We start from the raw sequence: 22,117 nt of genomic DNA on the forward strand, positions 1-22,117 counted from the left end.
AACTAAAAGACTTGGGCAATACTAACAACTTGAAAATGGGAAAGAAGAAAACCTTAGTGTCGACAACTCCATTCCTCTCAACCAACAGTACAGAGAAATAAAACAAGTTTGGAAATGGTCAAATTACATCAAATGAAAATGCTGAATGAATGGCCTCCAAGTTTTTTCAAATCTAATGGAAGGGTCATAAACTGCACTTCTAATTTTTTCCAAATTCAAACATACCATAGTTTGTGAAAACCAATGAAATACAGTAGGAGGGTTAATCTCTTTCCAATTCAGCAAAATAGATCTTCTAGCCATTAGAGTAAGAAATGCAATCATCCTACGTGCTGAAGAGGTTAGATAATTTGATTCTATCATTGGTAATCCAAAGATAGCAGTAATTGGATGAGGTTGTAAGTCTATATTCAAAACTGTTGAAATAATGTGAAAAATGTCTTTCCAATATTTTTCCAACAAAGGACATGACCAAAACATGTGAGTTAAAGAAGCTATCTCGCAATGACATCTATCACATATTGGATTAATATAAGAATAATAACGAGATAGTTTATCTTTGGATATATGAGCCCTGTGCACTAATTTAAACTGTATCAACACATGTTTAGCACATATAGAGGATAAGTTAACCAATTGAAGAATCTTTTCTCATTTTTCAATCGGTATAATAATGTTAAGTTCACCTTCCCAGTCAGCTTTAATTTTATTGGAAACATCAGGACATAAATTCATAATTATATTATATATAATTGCTACAACACTTGTCTGAGAGAGATTTAAACTAAAAATTTTTCCAAAGTGTCCATTGGATATGAATATACCTTAATAACAAATTTACTTTGAACTTTGAAATCATTACACAGTGCATTGAGGTAGAACAAGGTAAAACAATAACAAACGACACATATAAAATGCTGGAGGAACTCCTGCTGAAGGGTTTGAGCCCGAAATGCCGACTGTACTCTTTTCCATAGATGCTGCCTGGTCTGCTGAGTTCCTCCAGCATTGTGTGTGTGTTGCTTGGATTTCCAGTATCTGCAGATTTTCTATTGTTTGAAAAACAATAGTAATGCAGAATGAGGTAAGGGGTACAGAGAAAGTGCAGTGCAGGTGAACAATAAGATGCAGATCATAACAAGGTAGACTCTGAGGTCAAGAGTCTATCTTATTTTCTAGGAGACCATTTAATTATCTTGTAACAGCAGGGTAGAAGCTGTCCTTCAGCCTGGTGTACTTGTTTTTAGGCTTTTGTATCTTCTGCCCAATGGAGAAGAGGGAATGTCTGGTATGGGTGAGGCTTTTGATCATACTGGCTGCTCTACTAAGGAGGCAAGAAATAAGAGTCCATAGAGGGAAGGCTGATTCCCCGTGTGATGCCACTTCCTCAACTCTCTGCAGTTTCTTCTGGTTACATGCAGACAGTTGCCATACCAAGCCATTATGCATCCAGATGGTATGCTTTCTATGTATGGTGCATTGATGAAGATTGGGAAGGATCAACAGGGAAATGCCAAATTTCTTCAGCGTCCTGAGGAAATGGAGAAATTGGTAAGCCTTCTTGACCATATTGTTGATTTGGTTGGACCAGGATAGATTATTGGTGATGGTCACACCTACTAGGAACTTATAGCTCTCAACCCCCTCAACCTAAGCTCCATTGATGTAGACAGAAATATGTGCACTGTCCCCTTTCCTGAAGTCAATGACCAGCTATTTTGTTCTGCTGACAGAGAGAAAAGTTGTTGTCATAACATTGTGTCACTAAGCTCTCTATGTCCTTCCTGTACTCCAACGCAACATTATTTGACAGATTGCTCACTACTGTGGTATTATCTACAAATGTTTATCGAGCTAAAGCACAGTCTGGCCACACAGTCATGGGTGTACAGGGAGTAGAGCAGGGGCCTCAGGACACAACTTTCTGTTTAGGGTAACAGACCTGCTTCAGCAGTAGGCAGATTGCAGAGTGTTGAGTTTGATTGGGAGGCTGCAGTTAACGTACACCATGACCAGCTCCTCATGATGCTGGACGTCAGAGTCACTGGGCGGAAGTCGTTAAGACACATTACCTTGTTTTTCTTAGGTGCCAGGATGTTAATGGTCTTCTTAAAGTAGTTGGCACACTCACAATGAAGCATTAAAAATGTCTGCTAGAAGCCTTGCTAGCTGAGCTGTGTCACATCTAAGGTCCTGGACAGGGACCCCATCTGGAGCAGATGTTTTCCACAGGTTAACCCTCCGGAAGACTGATCTTACATATTTACTGGTGCCTGTGGATTCAGGTACACTTGAGGCCATTGGAGTGGGTTTCTACAAGACCATAAGACTGTAAGATATAGAGGCAGAATTGGGCCATTTGGCCCTTCAACTTGGTGGTGGGATATAGACTGCCATCAGTATAGCTGAAGTGAATGCCTGTGGCAGGTAGTATGGGCGACACTTCATTGTTAGACGTTCCAAGCTGGGTGAGCAGGTATTTGCCAGGACCGTCAAGTCAGGGCAACATGAGGCATTGATTAAGAAGCAGACCCCTCTGTATCTAACCTATGCTAAGTACACCATGCCACCCGTCCAGTGAATTGAGAAGCCCTCAGGTTGTATGGCACAGTCAGGTGAAGAAGGTGTAAGAAATAATTTGGTGAAACACAGCACACAGTAGTCCCTCAGTTCTCTTTACTTTGTTCTCAGTGGCCTAGATATTAGCCATAGTATGATAGGAAAGGGAGAGGGGTGGGGATCTTTAACCCACGACCTCAGCTTCACTCACAGCCCAGCCCTCTTACCATGCTTCTGAGGTAAGTGGCTGTGCCTGGCCAGTCCTGGAAGTCCTGGTGTGGAGCCCCCTGGACTGTAAGTGATCTGCTGAAAGATAAACCAGGAGTGGCTTCATCCGTATTGAAAAGTAAGTTGTTGTTCCCACACAAGTCTGAAGGCCCTAAAGAGGTGTGGGCTGCCCCTGCAAGTAAGTGGGGCAGCTAAGTGAGCCTCAGCATCTGGACTTATTCTTGGGTGCTTTGCAGGGTTTGGCTTTCCAGAGAGGTCCCAGTATCAGAACTTCCTCTAGTTGGGCCACGGCCCCTCATCTATGAATCAGGCCTTGGCTCCTGTTACCTTTGTGGGTCAGGCCTCAGGTCAGGTTGGGCACAATATTATGAATAAATTACTGGATTACAAAGTAGAAGCCCAGACCACTGTTTTAGAGACAATAATTCAAATCCTACTATAATAAGTAGAATAATTAAATACACTTCAAGTAATAAGACAGTGTTTAGGCATTCGAGATGCTGAATACAGTGGGACTCCAATGACCCAATGGTGGTGTGTACTTTTAATACTGAAATAGACTGTTTTTTTGGAATCAAAAACATACAAACATGATAAATATGAAGTCAGAACTTTCATTGGGCTTTTGGTGGTTGGTTAATGAGCACTTTGGAGGTGAGATGGCATCTGGAAATGTTTTGCGAAGCTTTGGGAGGTTCTAGGAAATGGTTGGGAGTTGGGGGGGGGAGGAGGAGATTTTAGGGCCATGGCTGTGGTGAATGGCTGGGATCACATTACACAATAAGTTAATGAATATTGTAGGAAGAAGCTGAAAAGAACATCTCAGTGAAATATTCAGGAAAATGGTAAAACAAAAAAAATTATGTAGAGATAAGCTCAGAACTGGTCTTCCGGCCCAAAAACTGCAACACCCAGCAACCCACCTATTTAATCCTAGACCCAATAAGACCATGGATATAGGATCAGAATCAGACCATTCAGCCCATTGAGTCTTCTCCACCTTCGATCATGGCTGATTTACTATCCCTGTCAACACCATTCTCCTGCCTTCTCTCCATAACCTTTGGCACCCTGACAAATCAAGAACCTATCAAACTCCGCTTTAAATATACTCAATGACTTGGCCTCTACAGATGCCCGTGGCAATAAATTCCACATATTCACTACCCACTGGCTAAACAAGTTCCTTCTCATCTCTGTTCTAAATAAACATCCCAGTATTCTGAGGCTGCGCCCTCTGGTCCCAGATTTACCCAGTATAGGAAACATCCTCTCCACATCCCCTCCAGTAGCTTCTCTACAATGATGTGAAGCTTGCTGGCCTAAAACTTCCAGGATTATTCCTATTTTACTTCATGAACAAAGGAACACTATTGACTCCTCTCCAGTCCTCCTGGACCTTGTCTATTGTGAGCTAGAACTGAAAGATCTTCATCATGGTTTGAGACAACCTCATGCCTTCATTCAATAAACAGCAATGTATCCCATCAGATCATATGGACATATCCAACAAAGTTCTTCAAAAGACCCAATACCACCACCGTCTTGATCTCAAGATGCCCCCGCACATTTATATGACCCACGCTAATCTCACAATACTCCATGTCCTTCTCCATCGAGAATACTGATGCAAAGCACTCATTCAGTCCCTCGCCCACATCCTCTGGCTCCAAGCATAAATTGTGAGGCTCTTCCTCTCACTAGCTGTCCTCTTGCTTTTAATGTAACTGTAAAATGCCTTGGGATTCTCTTTAATCCTACTTGCATTTCATGACCCATTTTTACCTTCCTAATTCTTTGCTTGAGCATTTTCCTGCACTCTTTGTATTTCTCAAAGGTCCTGCCTAATTTCTGCTTCCTAAATGTGCTTCCTTTCTCTTTTTGACTAAATTCTGAACTCCTTTTATCCAAGGTTCCCTTACCTCACCACCCTTGTTCTTCCTCGTTACTGGAATATGCTGGTCCTGAGCTTTGATCTACTCGTCTTTAAACAACCTCTGCATGTACCACAGCTGTGGGCTTACCCAATTAAAAAACTGCTCCCAATGAACCTTCATCCACGTTCTCTTCCAAATCCCGCTCCATTTCTTGTTCCTCTACTTTGCCCTCACACTCCTTCGATGAACTGCTGTCGTCCTCATCCCCACTTACTCCTTTCTGCATGTCACTTTCAATTAAGACATGCTCAGGCTGAGACACCACTGATTCCTATGGATGAGGTCGTTTTCTGACTAAAAATTGATCCATTTTTCACGCTGGCCAAACTAATGCACGCATCAGGCCGACGCTCGCTTGTAAAAGCACAGTGTGCACGTGTGGCATCCGTTCGTCTCGCGAGACTATGGATCTGCACCTGGATGTACTCCCGCGTGAGTGAGAGTGAGTGACGTCACCACCTTAAGTGATCTTAGCTCAGCTTCACTGATCTGAGGACAGCAACAGCAAGACTTTGACAATGAATGAAGTGTAGAGTGGATCTGACAGAGTTTATAACTTCATTGCTGCGTGGGTGCTATGGTAATTGGGGGCGCTGTTTCATTAGATCACTGGAGAAACGAGCTGTATTCAAATCTATACAGAGAAAGCAAAGCAGATGCAGTTAATTTCTTGGTGGTGCTATGGTGGGGCTATTGCAATTTCTGCTGGGGCTATTGCAATTTCTGCTGGGGCTATAGCCCCACCTAGCACCACCCCTGAATTCAGATCCAACCAGCCAAGCAAAAATGGCTCCTTTATTCCCACACTTTGCCTCCTGCCAATCATACCAGTATATACCAGGTATTATACCAGTATAATACTACTGGTATTATAGTATCTTTTCTGTAATACCATGGGCTCTTAACTTGTTAGGCAGCCTCATGTGTGGCACATTGTCAAAGGCCTCCTAAAAATCCAAGTACACAACATCCACTGATTCTCCTTTGTCTATGTTGTTTGATTTTTTCTTCAACAAATTCCAACAGATCTATCAGGCAAGCTTTTCCCTTAAGAAAACTATGCACACTATGGCCTATTTTATCATGTGCTTCCAAGTACCCTGAAACCACAACCTTAACAATCAACTCCAACATCTTCTCAACGACTGAGGTCAGACTAATGGGCCTATAATTTCATTTCTCTGCCTCTCTCCCTTCTTGGAAGAGTAGAGTGACACGTGTAATTTTCTATCCCTCCTGAACCATGCCAGAATCAATTGATTCTTGAAAAATCATCACTAATGCCTCCACAATCCTTTCTGCCACCCATTTCAGAACCTTGGGGTGTCGACCATTTGGGCTAGGAGATTTATCTACCTTTAGATCTTTCAGTTTCCCCAGAATCTTCTCCCCATTAATGATACAATTCTGCCCACCGACACTCTTGAACTTCTGGAGTATTGCTAGTGTCTTCCACAGTGACAACTGATACAAAATACTTATTCAGTTTATCCACTAATTCCTTGTCCTCCATTACTACCTCTCCAGCATCATTTTTCAGCAGTCCAATATCTACTCTCGCCTTTCTTTTACACTTTATATAGCTGAGGAATCTTTTGGTATCCTCCTTAATATTATTGGCTAGCTTACCTTCGTATTCCATCTTTAGGACTTTTCAGTTGCCTTCTGTTGGTTTTTAAATGCTGTTTATCCTCTAACTTCCTACTAATTTTTGCTATATGTCCTCTCTTTGGCTTTTATGCTGGCTTTGACCTCTTGTCAGCCACAGTTGTGTCATCTTGCCTTTAGAATACTTCTTCCTCTTTGAGATGTATATATCTTGCACCTTTTGAGTTGCTCCCAGAAATTCCAGCCATCATCCCTGCTAGTGGTTCTTTTCAATCAATTTGGCCAGCTCCTCTTTCATGCTTCTGTAATTCCCATCACTCCACTAAAATACTGATACATCTGACTTTAGCTTCTCCTTCTCAGATTGCAGGGTGAATTTTAGAATATTATGATCATTGTCCTCTAAGGGTTCCGTTACCTTAAGCTCTCTAATCATTTCTGAATCCTTGTACAACATCCAATCCAGAATAGTGGATCCCCTAGTGGGTCCAACCATGGGCTGCTCTAAAAAGCCATCTCACAGGCATTCTAGCAATTCCCCTCCTGGGATCCAGCACCAATCTGATTTTCCCAATCTATCTGAATAAAGAAATTCCCCATGTCTATTATAAAATTGGGCTTTTGACCTGCATTTTCTGTGTCCCACTGTAATTTGTAGACCACATCTTTATTACTGTTTGAGGGTCTGTATATAACTCCCATCAAGGTGTTTTTACCCTTGCAGTTCCTTAGCTCTACCCACAATGATTCAATACCTTCCAATCTTTTGTTCCCTTTTCCTAATAACTTGATCTTATTTTTTACTAACAGAACCATGCCACCCTCTCTGCCTGCCTGCCTGTTCTTTCAATACAATGTGTATCCTTGGACATAAAGCTTCCAGCTATAATCTTCTTTTAGCAAAAATTCAGTGATGCCCACAATGTCATACATAGCAATGTGTAACTGTGCTACAAGTTCACCTACCGTATTCTGTAAATTGTGTGCATTCAAATATAACACCTCCAGTCTTGTATTCACCTGTTTCGATTCTATCCACCTTTTACATTGCAACTCATTCTATTGACTACAATTTTGACCTATCATCAGCCTCTCCTTGCTAGCAGTCTCACTACACAATGCCTCCGTTTGTAAATCAACTACCCCATCCTTAGCACTATCACCACCATCACTCCGGTTCCCTTCCCCCTGCCAAATGAGTTTAAACCCTCTCAAGCAGTTCCAGCAGACTCGTCTGCAAGGATATTAGTCCTCCTTGGGTTCAGGTGTAACCTGTCCCTTGTGTATAGGTCGTACCTTCCCCAGAACAGATCCCAAAGACCCATAAATTTGAAACCCTGTCCCCTGCATCAATTCCTCAGCCATGCATTCATCTGCCAAATAATCTCCAGTGATGTGTGGTACAAAAAGCAATCCAGAGACCTTAGAGGTCCTGTTTTTCAGCTTTCTACCTAGCTCCTTTAAATCTATATTTGGGACCTCCTCACATTGTCTACCTGTGTCATTAGTGCCAATATGTACCAAGACTTCTGGCTGCTCACCCTCTCCCTTTAGAATGCTGTGGACCTGATCCGGGACATCCTTGACCCAGGCGCCTGGGAGGCAACATACCATCTGGGTGTCTCTATCGTACCCACAGAATCTCATTTGTTCCTCTGGATATTGAATCTCCTATCACCACTGTAGACTCCTTCACCTCTCTTCTCTTTTGAGCCACATCTCAGTGCCAGAAACCCAATCACTGCAGCTCCCCCTGGTGGACATTCCCCTCAAAAGTATCCAAAGTGGTGTGCTTATTATAAAGGGGAACAGTTGTAGGGGTACTCTGTGTTTTAATTTCATATTCAATCTGAGGTAAGGAATGATGGGCCAGGTGGCATGGTAGGATCATGATTAGCACAACACTTTACAGCGGCCAGCCTCGAGATCAGGGTTCAAATCCAGCTGCTGTCTGTAAGGAGTTTGTCTGCTCTCTCCATGACCGTGTGGATTTCCTCCGGGCGCCCCAGCTTCCTCCCACATTCCTAAAGTGTAGATTTTCGGTTTGTCAGTTGTGCTGTTAGTTATGTTGTACACAGGCCAGAAGCATGGCGACACTCGCGGGCTGCCCAGCACAATCCTGGCTGAGTTGATTTGATGGGAACTACGCATTTCACTGTATATTTCAATGTACATGTGAGTGTGACAAATAAAATTAATCTTTATCTGTATTAAAAATAAGGATAACACGAAGGCACGAAGGTAGAGCATGCTAAAGTGAACAGTTAAATTTGGTTAAGGGGTCAGTCAATGGTGATGCAGTGGCAAATGCTTAAGGGAAATGTTCAGTAAAACACAGAATAAACCAAGGAGAAAGAAAGTTTCTGACGACCCATTATCGTCAAGAAACTAGTTGCACAAACTGGTGGCAGGCCAGATGTTTGGATACAGAGTAAAAAGCAGCATATAACAGGAAAGGCCTTTAGCCCGTGATGTTGTAACAACCCAATTCAACTAGTAATTCAATCCCTTCTGCCTATACAATGTCCATATAAGGACATAGAATCAGAGGAAGCAGAACCCTTGTGGATAGAGTTAGGAAACTGCAAAGGTAAAAGGACCCTGTTGGGAGTTACAGCCCGAATGTGGGATACTATTTACAACGGGAGATAGAAAAGGCATATAAAAATGACAATGTTGTGATAGTAGGTTTCCCCCGCCATCTGAAGATAGAGCGTTCCTATGAAACGGTTCATAAGCCGAAATGTCGTAAAGCGAAGAAGCAATTACCATTTATTTATATGGGAAAATTTTGTGAGTGTTCGCAGACCCAAAAATAACCTACCAAATCACGACAAATAACACATAAAACCTAAAATAACAGTAACATATAGTAAAAGCAGGAATGATATGATAAATACACAGCCTATATAAAGTAGAAATACTTCTCTACAATGATTACCTGCACAGATCTCCGTAGCGAAAATCTCACGCAAGCGCTCTCGGCAGAAAATCTCACGCAAGCGCTGTTGGCATAAACGCGCTCTCCAGTAACCTTTAAACTATGAAGCTGCCAAATCTACCAAATAACACGTAAAAATACACAGCCTATATAAAGTAGAAATAATGTATGTACAGTGTAGTATCACTTACCGGAATCGGGAAGACAGCTTGCTGAGCAAACTGATGATGGTGTGTTAGACTGAGTCGTCGCAGGCTGGGTGGTGCAGTGGCCCCCACCCTCTGGGCCGCCAACCTGATACATTGCTGCGAAGAATGCAGCAGTAGCCGGGAGGCACACAGCACATCTTTAAGAAAAAAGCCGAAATAGACATGCTAATTAATTAGGTGCCGCCGACACGTAATTGTCGGCCGCACCTAATTAATTAGCTTGTTTATTTCAACTTTTTTCTTAAAGATGTGCTGTGTGCCTCCCGGCTACCGCTGCATTCTCTGCGAATCGGTAAATTTCTGTCCAGGGCCCGGGTGTTCGGGTAGTGGGACATGGGGGTGTCATCTCATCGTCGATCAGGGCAGGCAGCTCATCTTCTCCTGTGACTGCCCGCCTCGATGTCGAAGATCGAGGTCGTCGTCTCTGTGGCTGATGTGGAAGGCTTGCTTGACTGCTGAGCCTCGCGCATTTTTCTATCATACAGTTGGACTCAAACCATCCTGCAAATATCCGCTAAACCTACATACCCTTTCAAAATTAAAGTCGTACTTTATCATTGCAGCGAAAATCTCACGCAGTTGCTTCACGTTCAGTTCGCTACTGCATTCGGTTTCGATTGTTATCCTTTCCTCTTCCAATTGAATCAGCTCTTCATCTATCAGATCTTGGTCATGGGATGCCAAAACCTCTTCAACATCATCTTTGTCATCTTCCACAAGCCAAACTCACTTTGTCCTTGCTTCGTTCACCACGATCAAAAAGCTTAATTATGTCTTGTTTTACACTAAGTGTAACACCCTTACGAGCTCTTTCAGGCTTTTCCAATACCTCAGAACTCATCTTGCTAACGGCTGCTCACAGGCACGTGTTAAAGCAATGCCGTTCCGAATCTGGGGAGAGCGGCTGCTCGGGACGCACGCTGCCTTTTATCGCGCGCTGATTTTTTATCATGCGCTGCCTTTCTTCGTAACAGTGAAAACACCTTCTGAAAGTGAAAACAGGGTACTAATGTAGGTCTTTCGTAACAGTGAGGTTTCGTAAAGCGAATGTTCGAAAAGCGGGGGACACCTGTATTGGGAAATTTCAGTATGCAGATAGATTGGGAACATCAAGTTGGTGCTAGATCCTAAGCAACACACACAAAATGTTGAAGGAACTCAGCAGGCCAGGCAGCATCTATGGAAAAGAGTAAACAATCAATGTTTTGGGCCAAGACCCTTCATCAGGTTTGGAAAGAAAGAGGAGCCAGAGTAAGAAGTTCAAGGTGGTAGATTATAGGCGAAACTGGGAGGGGGGGGTGGGGGGGGTGAAGTAAATCGCTGGGAAATTGATTGGTGAAAGAGATAAAGGGCTGGAGAAGGGAGAATCTGATAGGATAGGATAGAATACCATGGAAAAAAGAGAAGGAGAAGGGAGCACCAGAGGGAGGTGATGGGCAGGTAAGGAGATAAGGTGAGAGGGGAAACAGGAATGGGTAATGGTGAAGGACAGCAAGGGCAATTATCGGAAGTTCAAGAAGTTGATGTTCATGCCATTAGGTTGAAGGCTATCCAGACTGAATATAAGTTGTTGCTCCTCCAACCTGAGAATGGCCTCAACACTGCAGCAGAGGAGACATGAACTGGCATGTTGGAATGGGAATGGGAAGTAGAATTGAAATGGATGGCTACTGGGAGATCCTGCTTTCTCTGGCAGATGGAGTGTAGGTGCTCGTCAAAGATATGCTTTGTGGTCATGTTGGAATGGGAATTGGAAGTAGAATTGAAACCGGTGGCTACTCATGTCGGAATGCAAATGGGAAGTAGTTTCTCCCTTCTCCAGCCCTTTATCTCTTTTACCAATCAAATTCCCAGCTCTTTGTTTTACCTCCTCTCCCTCTCCGGGATTCACCTATCAACTATTACCTTATACTTCTTCCTCCCCGCCTCCCCCAGCCTTTTACTCTACCTCCTCCACTTTCTTTCCTGATGAAGGGTCTCAGCCTGAAACATTGACTGTTTACTCCTTTCCATAGAAGCTGCATAGGATATCATTTCCGATCTCCCCCTCCCCCTCTCAAATCTCTTACTAGCTCTTCTTTCAGTTAGTCCTGACGAAGGGTCTCGGCCTGAAACGTCAACTGTACCTCTTCCTAGAGATGCTGCCTGGCCTGCTGCGTTCACCAGCAACTTTGATGTGTGTTGCTTGAAATTCCAGCATCTGCAGATTTCCTTGTGTTTGTGGTTTTAAAATTAAATGTAGTAGTATTACATTGGAGTTAAGGGAACTACAGAGGCATGAGAGAGGAGCCAGCCTAAATTGAACAGAAGGGGACACTGGCAGGGATGAAGACAGAACAACAATGGCTGGAGTTTCTAGGAACAATTCTGAAGGTACAGGATAGATACATCCCAAAGATGAAGAAACATTCTAACGGGAAAATGAGGCTGACAAGGAAAGTCAAAGACAGCATAAAACCAAGAGATTGACATATAACATAGCAAAAAATAGTGGGAAGTTAGAGGATTGGGGTTGGGAAGCTTTTAAAAACCTACAGAAGACTCCAAAAATCCACAAGGAGAGAAAAGGTGAAATATGAAGGTAAGCACACCAATAATATAAAAGAAGATACCAAAGGTTTTTACAGATGTAAAGAGCAAAAGAGAGATCAGAGTGGATATCAGACTGCTGAAAAATAACCTCAGAGAGGTAGTAATGGGGGAGAAAGAAATGGTGAACAAACTTAATAAGTATTTTTGTGTCATTCTTTACTGTGGAATACACTAGCAGTATGCCAGAAATTCGAGAGTATTGGGGGCAGAAGCGAGTGTAGTTGCTATTAAAATGGAGAAGGTGATTGGGAAACTGAAACGTCTGAAGGTATCCTGCCTGCAAGAATATTGGTCCCCTTAGGGTTCGGTGGTAACCCTTCATTTTTATATAAGTCATGCCTTCCCCAGAAGAGATGCTAATAATCTGTAAATCTGAAACCCTGCTCCCTGCACCACTTCTACCTCTGTCATTGGTGCCAATGTGCACCACAACCTCTGGCTGATCACCCTCCCTCTTCAGAATGTTCTGCAGCCGCTCTGGGACATTCTTGATGCTATCACGTGGGAGACAACACACTATCCTGGAATTATTTTTGTAGCCACAGAATCTCCTTTCTATCCCTCTAGCTATCAGGTCTCTATCAGTATCACGGTTCCCGACTTTAGCCTTCCCTGCGGAGCCTCAGAGCCGGCCACAGTGCCACTGGCCTGGTTGCTGCTGCCTTGCCGTGATATGTCATGCCCCCAGCAGTGTCCAAATGGGTATACTTGTTGTTGAGGGGAATGGCCACAGGGAAACCCTGCACTAACTGCTTACTTCCCTTACTTCTCCTCGTGATCACCCATCTACCATCTAAAGCCTGCACTCTGGGTGCGATCACCTCAGTAAAACACTCATCCGTGAAGTTTTCAGCTTGCTGGTTGTCCTGAGCATATCCAGCTCCAGTTCTTTGACCTTGTCAGTCAGGAGCTGAAGTTAGGTACACTTTCTGCAGATGGGAGACCATTGGTACCCTGAAATCCTACATCTTACAGGGGAACATTCCACTGTCTACTATTCTGCTGACACTTGCTTACCCTTGGCTCTAACTTCTTAAGCTTAAGTTTTATAATCAACTAAATTACTCCAAAACACTCAGCACCTTTAGCCTTCACATGATCTCACCGAAGTCTGTTGAGCTGAAGCCTGACCACTCTATCAATGCCCACTCCAACAATGGCCACTCCGCCATTCTAATCACAGGACAATTTACAAAGACCAATTAACCTACTAACCATTACATCTTTGGAATGTGGGAGGAAACCGGAGCACCAGAGGAAACCCACATGTTCATGGAGAGGACATACAAAATCTTTAAAGATGGCACCAGAACTGAACTCCAAACTCCAGCACCCCGAGCTCTAATGGTGTCGTGGTAACCGCTACTTTATCGTGGTGCCCTAAAATGCAATGTAGTAAGAGACACGTGATTGGAGCATTAAGCTTGTCAGTGTAATATGTAGGAGGAACAAGCATCGAGGATATCAGTAGGACTAACAGAATGATGTCAGTGTAGAAAGGAGGAGAATGGTGCAGAGGGGGTATAGAAACCGTGCCTGAGGAATACTCAGGAGGACCTATAATGGGTACTGTGTAAGTTTCTAGAGGTCGCTGCACAGACTGAAACTGTAGTATTCAGGGATATCAAGTAGAAACTGTGACGTTATAGGTGGGAAGCACTAAATGATGCAGTTGAAACACATAACACTTCTAGGTTATAGAATCACTGAACACCGAAACAGCCCCTTCAGTCTAACTCACCCATGCTACTGTACTGCCCTGTGAGCTAATCCCATTGTCCTTTAAACCTCCAGATGGTAATGTGCCAGCCTCACTGGTTATCAGTACGATACTCAGGAAGAAGGCGCACTGGCATGTCCATGTAACATCCACAGAAGTGGAGCACAAAGCAAGGCAGTCAGTACACGGGGATGATGCATAGAAGACACCAGCTAATCACACAAAGGAATGAAGCACTCTATCTACTCTGTATCATCAGCAGGTTGAACAATATATCTTAGAACATAGAACACTACAACATTGTGTCCAGCCCATGATGTTTTGTCAACCTTTTAACCTACTCTAAGATATGGACACGCTAGAGGCAGGAAACATGTTCCCGATGTTGGGGGAGTCCAGAACCAGAGGCCACAGTTTAAGAATAAGGGGTAGACAATTTAGAACAGAGTTGAGGAAAAACTTGTTCACACAGAGGGTTGTGGTTCTGTGGAATGCTCTGCCTTAAAGAGCTCTTAAAGATAGCGGAGTGAAGGGATATGGGGAGAAGGCAGGAAAAGGGTACTGATTGTGGATGATCAGCCATGATCACAGTGAATGGTGCTGGCTCGAAGGACTGAATGGCCTACTCCTGCACCTATTGTCTATTGTCAATCTAGCCTTTCCCTCCTATGTTATCTTCAATTTTTCTGTCATCCTTGTGCCTATGTATGAGTTTCTTAATGTTCCAAGTTTATCTTCTTCTACCACCACCCCTGCTGGAGCCCCTTATCGTGTACACCTTTTTCAAACACCTCTCTTCCTCCTTCACTCTCAAGAGGAAATTCTAGCTCGCTCAACCTATCCTCATAAGACATGCTCTCTAATCCAGGCAGCACCCTTGTAAATCGCTCTGCACCCTCTCTAAAGCTTCCACATCCTTCCTATAACGTACATCAATATAATGAGCAAGAGGATGATAGACAATTGTTTATAACTTTCCAGATCTGGCCATAACTAGCAAGGCCAACGCCTTGAGCTGTCCTCGAGAAGGTCACTGTGAACCACCATCCTGAACTGCCACAATCCTTTTGGTGCAGGCTCTCCTACCATACAATAGGAGACCCAGGAACAGTGTAGGGTCATCAATATATTTCCAAGCAATATGACGTAGAAATTGGAGGAAAGCCAGTAGGTGGCCCAGCTCCTCGTCCTGCTCCTGCCCATGTGGTAGGATGAAGCTGTCATGATCATTTTCAACAGGATGAGGTGTGTCAGGAAGATACAGAAGATAGCCTGGTTGTGTATCATTCCCTAAGGATCTGAGTACGCCAGTGAATTATTTAGGAGGTGAGGCAAAGTATGTTGCAGTAATAGCCAGATGAATGGTGCGTAATGTCAGTGCTTTACTGAAGAGGATGATTCCCAGATGCATTAATGTAATATTTGTTAGGATCAGCATGGACAGTTAATGCTCAAGAGCTTGAAGCACTGAGAATTTCATGTAACATTCAGCAGGGTGGAACACAGTATCTGCCAGTGTAACATTCAGTAGGATGCATAAGGTGTCCATTGGCGGAATAGATCACAGTGTCTATCGGTGTAACATACAGCAGGATGGAGCACAGGAACACCAAGCAAACAGAGGATAATCTGGTAAAATATGAAATCACTATCTTCAAAACAAGATTTTGTGCATGCAATAGCCTGGAGATATTCTGCAATACAGGTCAAGCAGAGAAGAGATATCATCAGTGAGGACTATATTGTAGATAATATAGAAAACTGAAGACAGCAGGCAGTTCCAGAGGAAGAGCAGCAAGGAGACACAGAGACGAGAGAACAGCAGATACAAGAGGAAAGCAGCCTCTGCCTCTTCTCCCACTGAGTGGAGAGGAAATGCTGTTGGCACAGGCTACTAGAGACGTCATGATAGATGCTTTTGCAAATAGTCCGCGGTGCAAGCCATGGTATTGTAGTGGTTAGTGCAATCACTTTACAGTACCAGCAACAAGCAATAGGGATTCAATTCCCACTGCTGTCTATAAGGATTTAGTACATTCTCCCTATGACCATTTAGGTTTCCTCCAGTGTTCTGGTTTCCTCCCACATTTCAAAGATGTACAGTTAAACATTTTGACGAATGTTTCAATATACACATTAACAAATAAAGCTGATCTTTAAGTGGCTCATTTGGGAGAATGGGGAGGTAATAGTTAAGAGCTACAAAGAAGTAGTCACACCTAACTTGCAGGGGGCAGGTAGCTGGGTGACTGTCAGGAGAGGGAAAGAGAATGGAAAGACAGTGCAGTGTACCCCTATGGCCGTTAACCTCAATAACAAGCACAATGCTCTTGGTGGGGGGGATGACCTACCAGGGGAAAGCTGCAGCTACCAAGTCTCGGGCACTTGAGGGCATTACACGGGATATTGCAGAGGTCAGTTGGGTGAGACTATTTGCAGATGAAGTGATGACTGGGAGACATTTAAAAGTGAAATATCAGAAGTCTAGGGGCAAGGTGAAGGGCAAGACTGGTAGGCTTGGAGAAATTTTGTTTATGAGAGATATTGAGACTCTGGTCAGGAGAAAGGAGGCATACGTTAGGCTTAGACAATCAGAAACAAGTGAATCCCTCAGAGTGTACAAGTGTGGAGTACCCTTAAGTAGGAAATCAGGAGGGCAAGGAGAGGGCATGAGGTCAATCTGACAGGGGTGGTTAAGAAATCCTAAGAGATTTTACAGGTGTGCTAAAACTAAAAGTGTGGCTAAGGAGAAAATTAGTGTGGCCATCTACGCGTGAAACCATGGGAGATAGGGAAGATATTTAGTTTTTAACTGTTGAAAAGATCATGAATGCAAGGAAATTGAGGAAAATGAGTTGAGATCATATTTGAATAAACAAAAAGGAAAGAGCGACAGCCTTAAAGGGCATTAAGTTGGATCAACCACCGGGGCCTGACCAAACACATCCTCGGACCTTGTGGGTTGCCAAGGAAGGCATTGTAGAGGCCCTTACTGAAAATGAGCTTGGATAGTCCTGACTTGTTTCCTCCAAAGTGGCAGAGGCTGAGGGAAGATCTGACAGAGGTTTATAAAATGATGAGAGGCACAGATAGAGTCGACTGCCTGCATCTTTTTTCCCTTTATCGAGCCTTCAGTTAGGCTGAGAGAGGTTAAGTTCAAAGGAGATATGTGGGGGAGGTTTTTTTACTGAAAGGACTACAGGTCTGCCATCAATACTATAATTCCAAGCAAACTCACCTCCAAACTCCTTGACCTGGAACTGAATACCTCCCTTTGCAACTGGATTTCCTGACCAACAGATTGCAATCAGCAAAGATAGGCAACAACACCTCTGCCACGATTATTCCCAACACTGTCCTCAGACCCCTACTTTATACTCACAATTGCGTGGCCAGATTCTGCTCTAACAAAGTTTGCAGATAAAACCAATGCAGACGGCCTTACCTCGGATAATGGAGTGTAGGAAAGACATAGGGAGCTTAATGGCATGGCATCATGACAACAACATCAGTGTCAGCAGAACGAAAGAGCTGGTCATTGACTTCAGAAAGGGGGTGATGCACACATTTCTGTTTACACTAACAGTGCTGAATTCAAGAGTGTTGGCAGCTTCAAATTCCTGGGGGTGAACATTGCCAGCAGCCTGTCCTAGTTCAATCGAGTACATAGTTTTATGGTCTTAGAAAGCTCACCAGCACCTCTGCTTCCTCAGGAGGGTAACATGTGATAGTATTGGGTTCCCTGTCTTCAGAGGCCTAAACTCAAAAGAATATTTTTAAGTCCTATTTGATATAAATATCTACAGATACTCTCACTACAGAGAGGTTATACCTATATCTACCTACTTTTCACGGACTGACTTAATTCCATGTCTAGTCTCTGTGGCAAGGTCTAATTCCCGATGCCCACTGCTTGAGTGGTGGGTGGCTCCTCCCTACAAAGGAGGAGATATTCCCAGCTAATGAAGTACTTTAAACACAGTTTATTTTATTTTTAATGATACATATTTAAATTTGGTCAAATACTTTTAACACGTTTAACACTACAGAGAATTTTTGATTTATAATTGATTTTTGAATTACAAGATTTACAAATTGCAGAGGATTTCCAAACACACTGACATTCCTCCTTAGAACACTTGGAGAATAAAGACGTATATACAAGGCTCCTTTTCATTGACTACAGCTCTGCCTTTCATACCATCATTCCAAATAAACTGATTCCTAAGCTCCGGAACCTGGGCCTTAGCACTCAGATCTGCAGCTGGATCTTCAACTTCCTCACAGACAGGACCCAGGCTGTAAAAATAGGGGACAAGCTCTCCTCTACAATCACTCTGAGCACCGGTGCCCCACAAGGCTGTGTACTCACTCCCCTGCTGTACTCACTGTACTCCCATGATTGTGTAGCCAAGTTTCCATCAAACTCAATATACAAGTTTGCTAATGACACAACAACTGTAGGCCGTATCTCGGGTAATGATGAGTTTGAGTACAGAGAGGAAATTAAGAACCTGGTGACATGGTGCGAAGACAATAACCTATCCCTCAACGTCAGCAAGACGAAGGAATTGGTTGTTGACTTCAGAAGGAGTAGCGGACTGCATGACCCAATTTACATCGGTGGTGCGCAAGTGGAACAGGTCAAAAGCTTTAAGTTCCTTGGTATCAATATCACAAGTGACCTGACTTGGTCCAACCAAGCAGAGTTCACTGCCAAGAGGCCCACCAGCGCCTTTACTTCCTGAGAAAACTAAAGAAATTTGGCCTGTCCCCTAAAACCCTCACTAATTTTTATAGATGCACAGTAGAAAGCATTCTTCTAGGGTGCATCACAACCTGGTATGGAAGTTGTCCTGTCCAAGACAGGAAGAAGCTGCAGAAAATCGTCAACACAGCGCAGCACATCACACAAACCAATCTTCCATCCTTGGACTCACTTTACACCGCACGCTGTCGGAACAGTGCTGCCAGGATAATCAAGGACACCACTCGCCCAGCCAACACACTTTTCGTCCCTCTTCCCTCCGGGAGAAGGCTCAGGAGCTTGAAGACTCATACAGCCAGATTTGGGAACAGCTTCTTTCCAACTGTGATAAGACTGCTGAACGGATCCTGACCCGGATCTGGGCCGTACCCTCCAAATATCCGGACCTGCCTTTCAGTTTTTTTGTACTACCTTACTTTCCATTTTTCTATTTTCTATTTATGATTTATAATTTAAATTTTTAATATTTACTACAATTTGTAATCCAGGGAGCGGGAAGGGCAGAATCAAATATCGCTGTATGATTGTATGTTCTAGTATCAATTGTTTGACGACAATAAGTAAGAAGTATAAAGGCATAGTTCTTATGAATTAAAAGAACATGCCAATGAGTTGATGAACAAGTTGTCTGTCACAGAAACTGGAAGTTGAGGAATGAATTCTACTTGTTTCTTTCCCCTGTCTTTCATTGCCATTCCTAACAATCCACAACGTGTTCTATTATTTATACTATTTTCTACTAGATGACATCATCTGCTTATGTTTTCCAGATACCTTTGCTGGGACAAAGTAATTCACACAGATGGTCTAAAAGCTGCTGGTGACTGAGATCCCAACACCCACAATTAATGCTATGACAGCTGACTTCTAGTACACAAATATTCTAATTTGTGATCATATTTGAAGTGCTAAGTGACATAACCCTATTGTCTTGCATTTGGCTAATGCAGACAAGAAATCTCATGGTTGTTTCACTTTGCAAGCCACTTCTCTCAGCAGCCAGTAGCCCCGCCCCCCCACCACCACCGGCTGTATATTAGCAGCAGGTACTCTGTAATATTGTTGTTTGCAAAGCTGTGCTTTTAACTTCAAACTGATTACTGCTTGCAATTTACATTAAGAACAGAAATCTGGTTCTTGTTTACAACAAAAAGCTGAGTAAAAAATGTTTGTTAGAAGTTTAACTTTGTCACCAACAATTCTGACCCTTTGGAAAGGTCATGCTGCTGAGCTAGAAAGCTGTGGGTAACACTAAACTCTCAGGCCCTGGAAAGTGACTGTCCATCATAAAAGAAATTCGGCATGCTCTCTTTGACAGTCACAATTTTGTATTGATGCACCATAGGAAGCATCCTATCTGGATGTATCATGGCTTGGAATGACAACCCACTCAGATATCTCTCTGCCCTCCCTTCCATTAGGCAGAAATTACAAAAGCCCAAAAACACATACCATCAGGCTCGATGACAGCTTTTATCCCACTGGCCAGACTCCTGAACTGGCCCCCTGTGTGATAAGATGGACACTTTGTGGAAGTTGTGGCAAGGCGAGGCAGACAGACAGACAGAAATACGAGAGAGAGCAGACAGAATGCGGACAGCTCAAGCAAGAAAGGCCTTTGAAGAGCATGGCGTACCCTCTGCATGCCAAGTTATTGAAACCATTTCCCTTACTTCAGACAAGGTAGAATGTAACAGAAGGATGCAAAACTGAGGGACACACACCAACTAAAGACAATTGCTATTCTACTAACTCCAAATATCATCAGCTGTTACAATTCAGTATAATAATGGCACTTCTCCATCAGACTTCAGAACATTGTGGTGACAAAGGCCCATCTACCTCATTGTCTGCCTACACGGCATGTTTTCTGTAACTGTAACGCTCTCCTTTGCACTGTTATTGCTCCCCTTCATACTACCTCAATGCAAAGATGTGATCAAATGATCTATCTGGGTGGCACAAAGTTTTTCACTGCACCAAAATCAAACCAACTTACTAATTTATACACAGGGTAGGCTGCAGGAATCTTTTCCTCTGATCAAAAGTGATTTAAACTAGAGAGCATAGATTTAAGGGAAGGGGTAAGAGATTGAAAGGGGATCTGAGGATAAGTTGTTGCCCAGATAATGAGAAATTGGAATCCACTGCTGGCGAGTGGTGGCTGAACTGTGATGTCTGTCAAGGTTAAGCCTCAGACTTGGCTGTTCTTAAAAGATGGTTTTGTGGACAGTGTGGGGAGTTCAGGATGGAGTTTGGGTTTAGGGACAGCGGCAGTAAATGAAGAGTCAGGGGCTGGACCTAGAGGTCGGAGCCAGGGTCAGAGTGCTCCGACGTTGAAGTCCAGGGAACCCCATGAACCGGGCAGGCACTGAGGATGACCAGCGATCGCCATGGTCAATGACTGAGGTTAGCAGGCCTGTGGACGAGGACCTGTGACCCCAGATTGGTGAGTACAGGGTTCGGATGTTTGCCCAAGTCCAAACTGTGAGGCTCAAGACTTCAAAGCCTTGTGATCGGCAAGTCCTCAAGTCCTGGAGACAATACTAGAGACTGAAGCCTGATGGCCAAAGCTCCTGGGTCAGGAAGACCAGAAGTCAGAGTTCCAATGCTTCTGAGTCTGTGAGTACGGGCCAGTGATTGGAGGTTGGACACCCAGAGGCAGCCAGTCCTGGGACTGGAGCCCTGTCACCACAATGTATGGCAACACTTGTGGGCTGCCCCAGCATTTCCTTTGATTGTAACGCAAATGATGCATTTCACTGACTGTCTCAATGTACGTGATAAATAAATCTGAAACCAGAGTCACTGACAACGTGTAAGAAGTGTCTACACAAACACTTGAATCTCCTTGGCAAAGTGCTGGGAGGTGGGATTAATACCGATGGGTGTCCACTGGTCAACATGAACACGATGGGTGAATGGCCTGTTTCCATCTGCATGACTTTATGACTCAATCTGCTGGGTAAGGAGGGTTGAAAATGCTTTAATCTTGGCCTATGGCATGGAATAGTGGTGGAGAACATCCAGAGATTTTTAAATACAAACCTTTACCACAACAGGTTAGAACAGGGCAACAGAGCTTTGACTAAACTTTTGGCAAGGAGTTTCTATGGCCTTTCTGAAGCATCAAGCTTCCAATGTTCAGCTATTGTAGCTAGAGCCTTTTTGAGATACTTCTGGTGGTCCTGGGTGTTAAAAAAATGGAATGCATTATAAAGGAAAAACCAGCAACTTACCTGTCCCATCAGGGAACTTCTGAATGAAGGTGGGCAGCATTTTCATTGCGGCAGTACTGTGGGTCTCTTTCTTCAGTCCTAGTTCCATTTCATCCTTCATCATTCGCATAATTTTCAGCAATTGTTCCCGGCTGAGCTGCAGCGGAGCCAGCATCTTGTCCTGGTATTTACGCTGATTCACCAGCCTGTAGGCTACTGCGGTCACCATTGCAGCTCCCTTCCCCGTGCCCGTATCAACCAGAAGGAAACGCACGTCACATCCAGGAGCCAACTGTCGAACCAGTCGGTGCAAGTTTTTTGGGTACCTATTGCAGAG

The 22,117-nt window shown here is 43.6% G+C and overlaps 1 protein-coding gene across 1 annotated transcript in view; it reads right to left on the bottom strand.

Annotated features, from left to right (window-relative positions):
* The window catches only part of LOC134358887 (hexokinase HKDC1-like), a 112,933-nt gene that overhangs the window by 40,688 nt on the left and 50,128 nt on the right, over positions 1-22,117 (bottom strand). Inside the window, exon 10 of the mRNA XM_063071496.1 lies at positions 21,802-22,106. Coding sequence (XP_062927566.1) covers positions 21,802-22,106 — 305 coding nt within the window. The remainder of the gene's footprint in view (positions 1-21,801; positions 22,107-22,117) is intronic.

The sequence above is a fragment of the Mobula hypostoma genome, chromosome 19 (assembly GCF_963921235.1).
Source record: "Mobula hypostoma chromosome 19, sMobHyp1.1, whole genome shotgun sequence".
NCBI lineage: Eukaryota > Metazoa > Chordata > Chondrichthyes > Myliobatiformes > Myliobatidae > Mobula > Mobula hypostoma.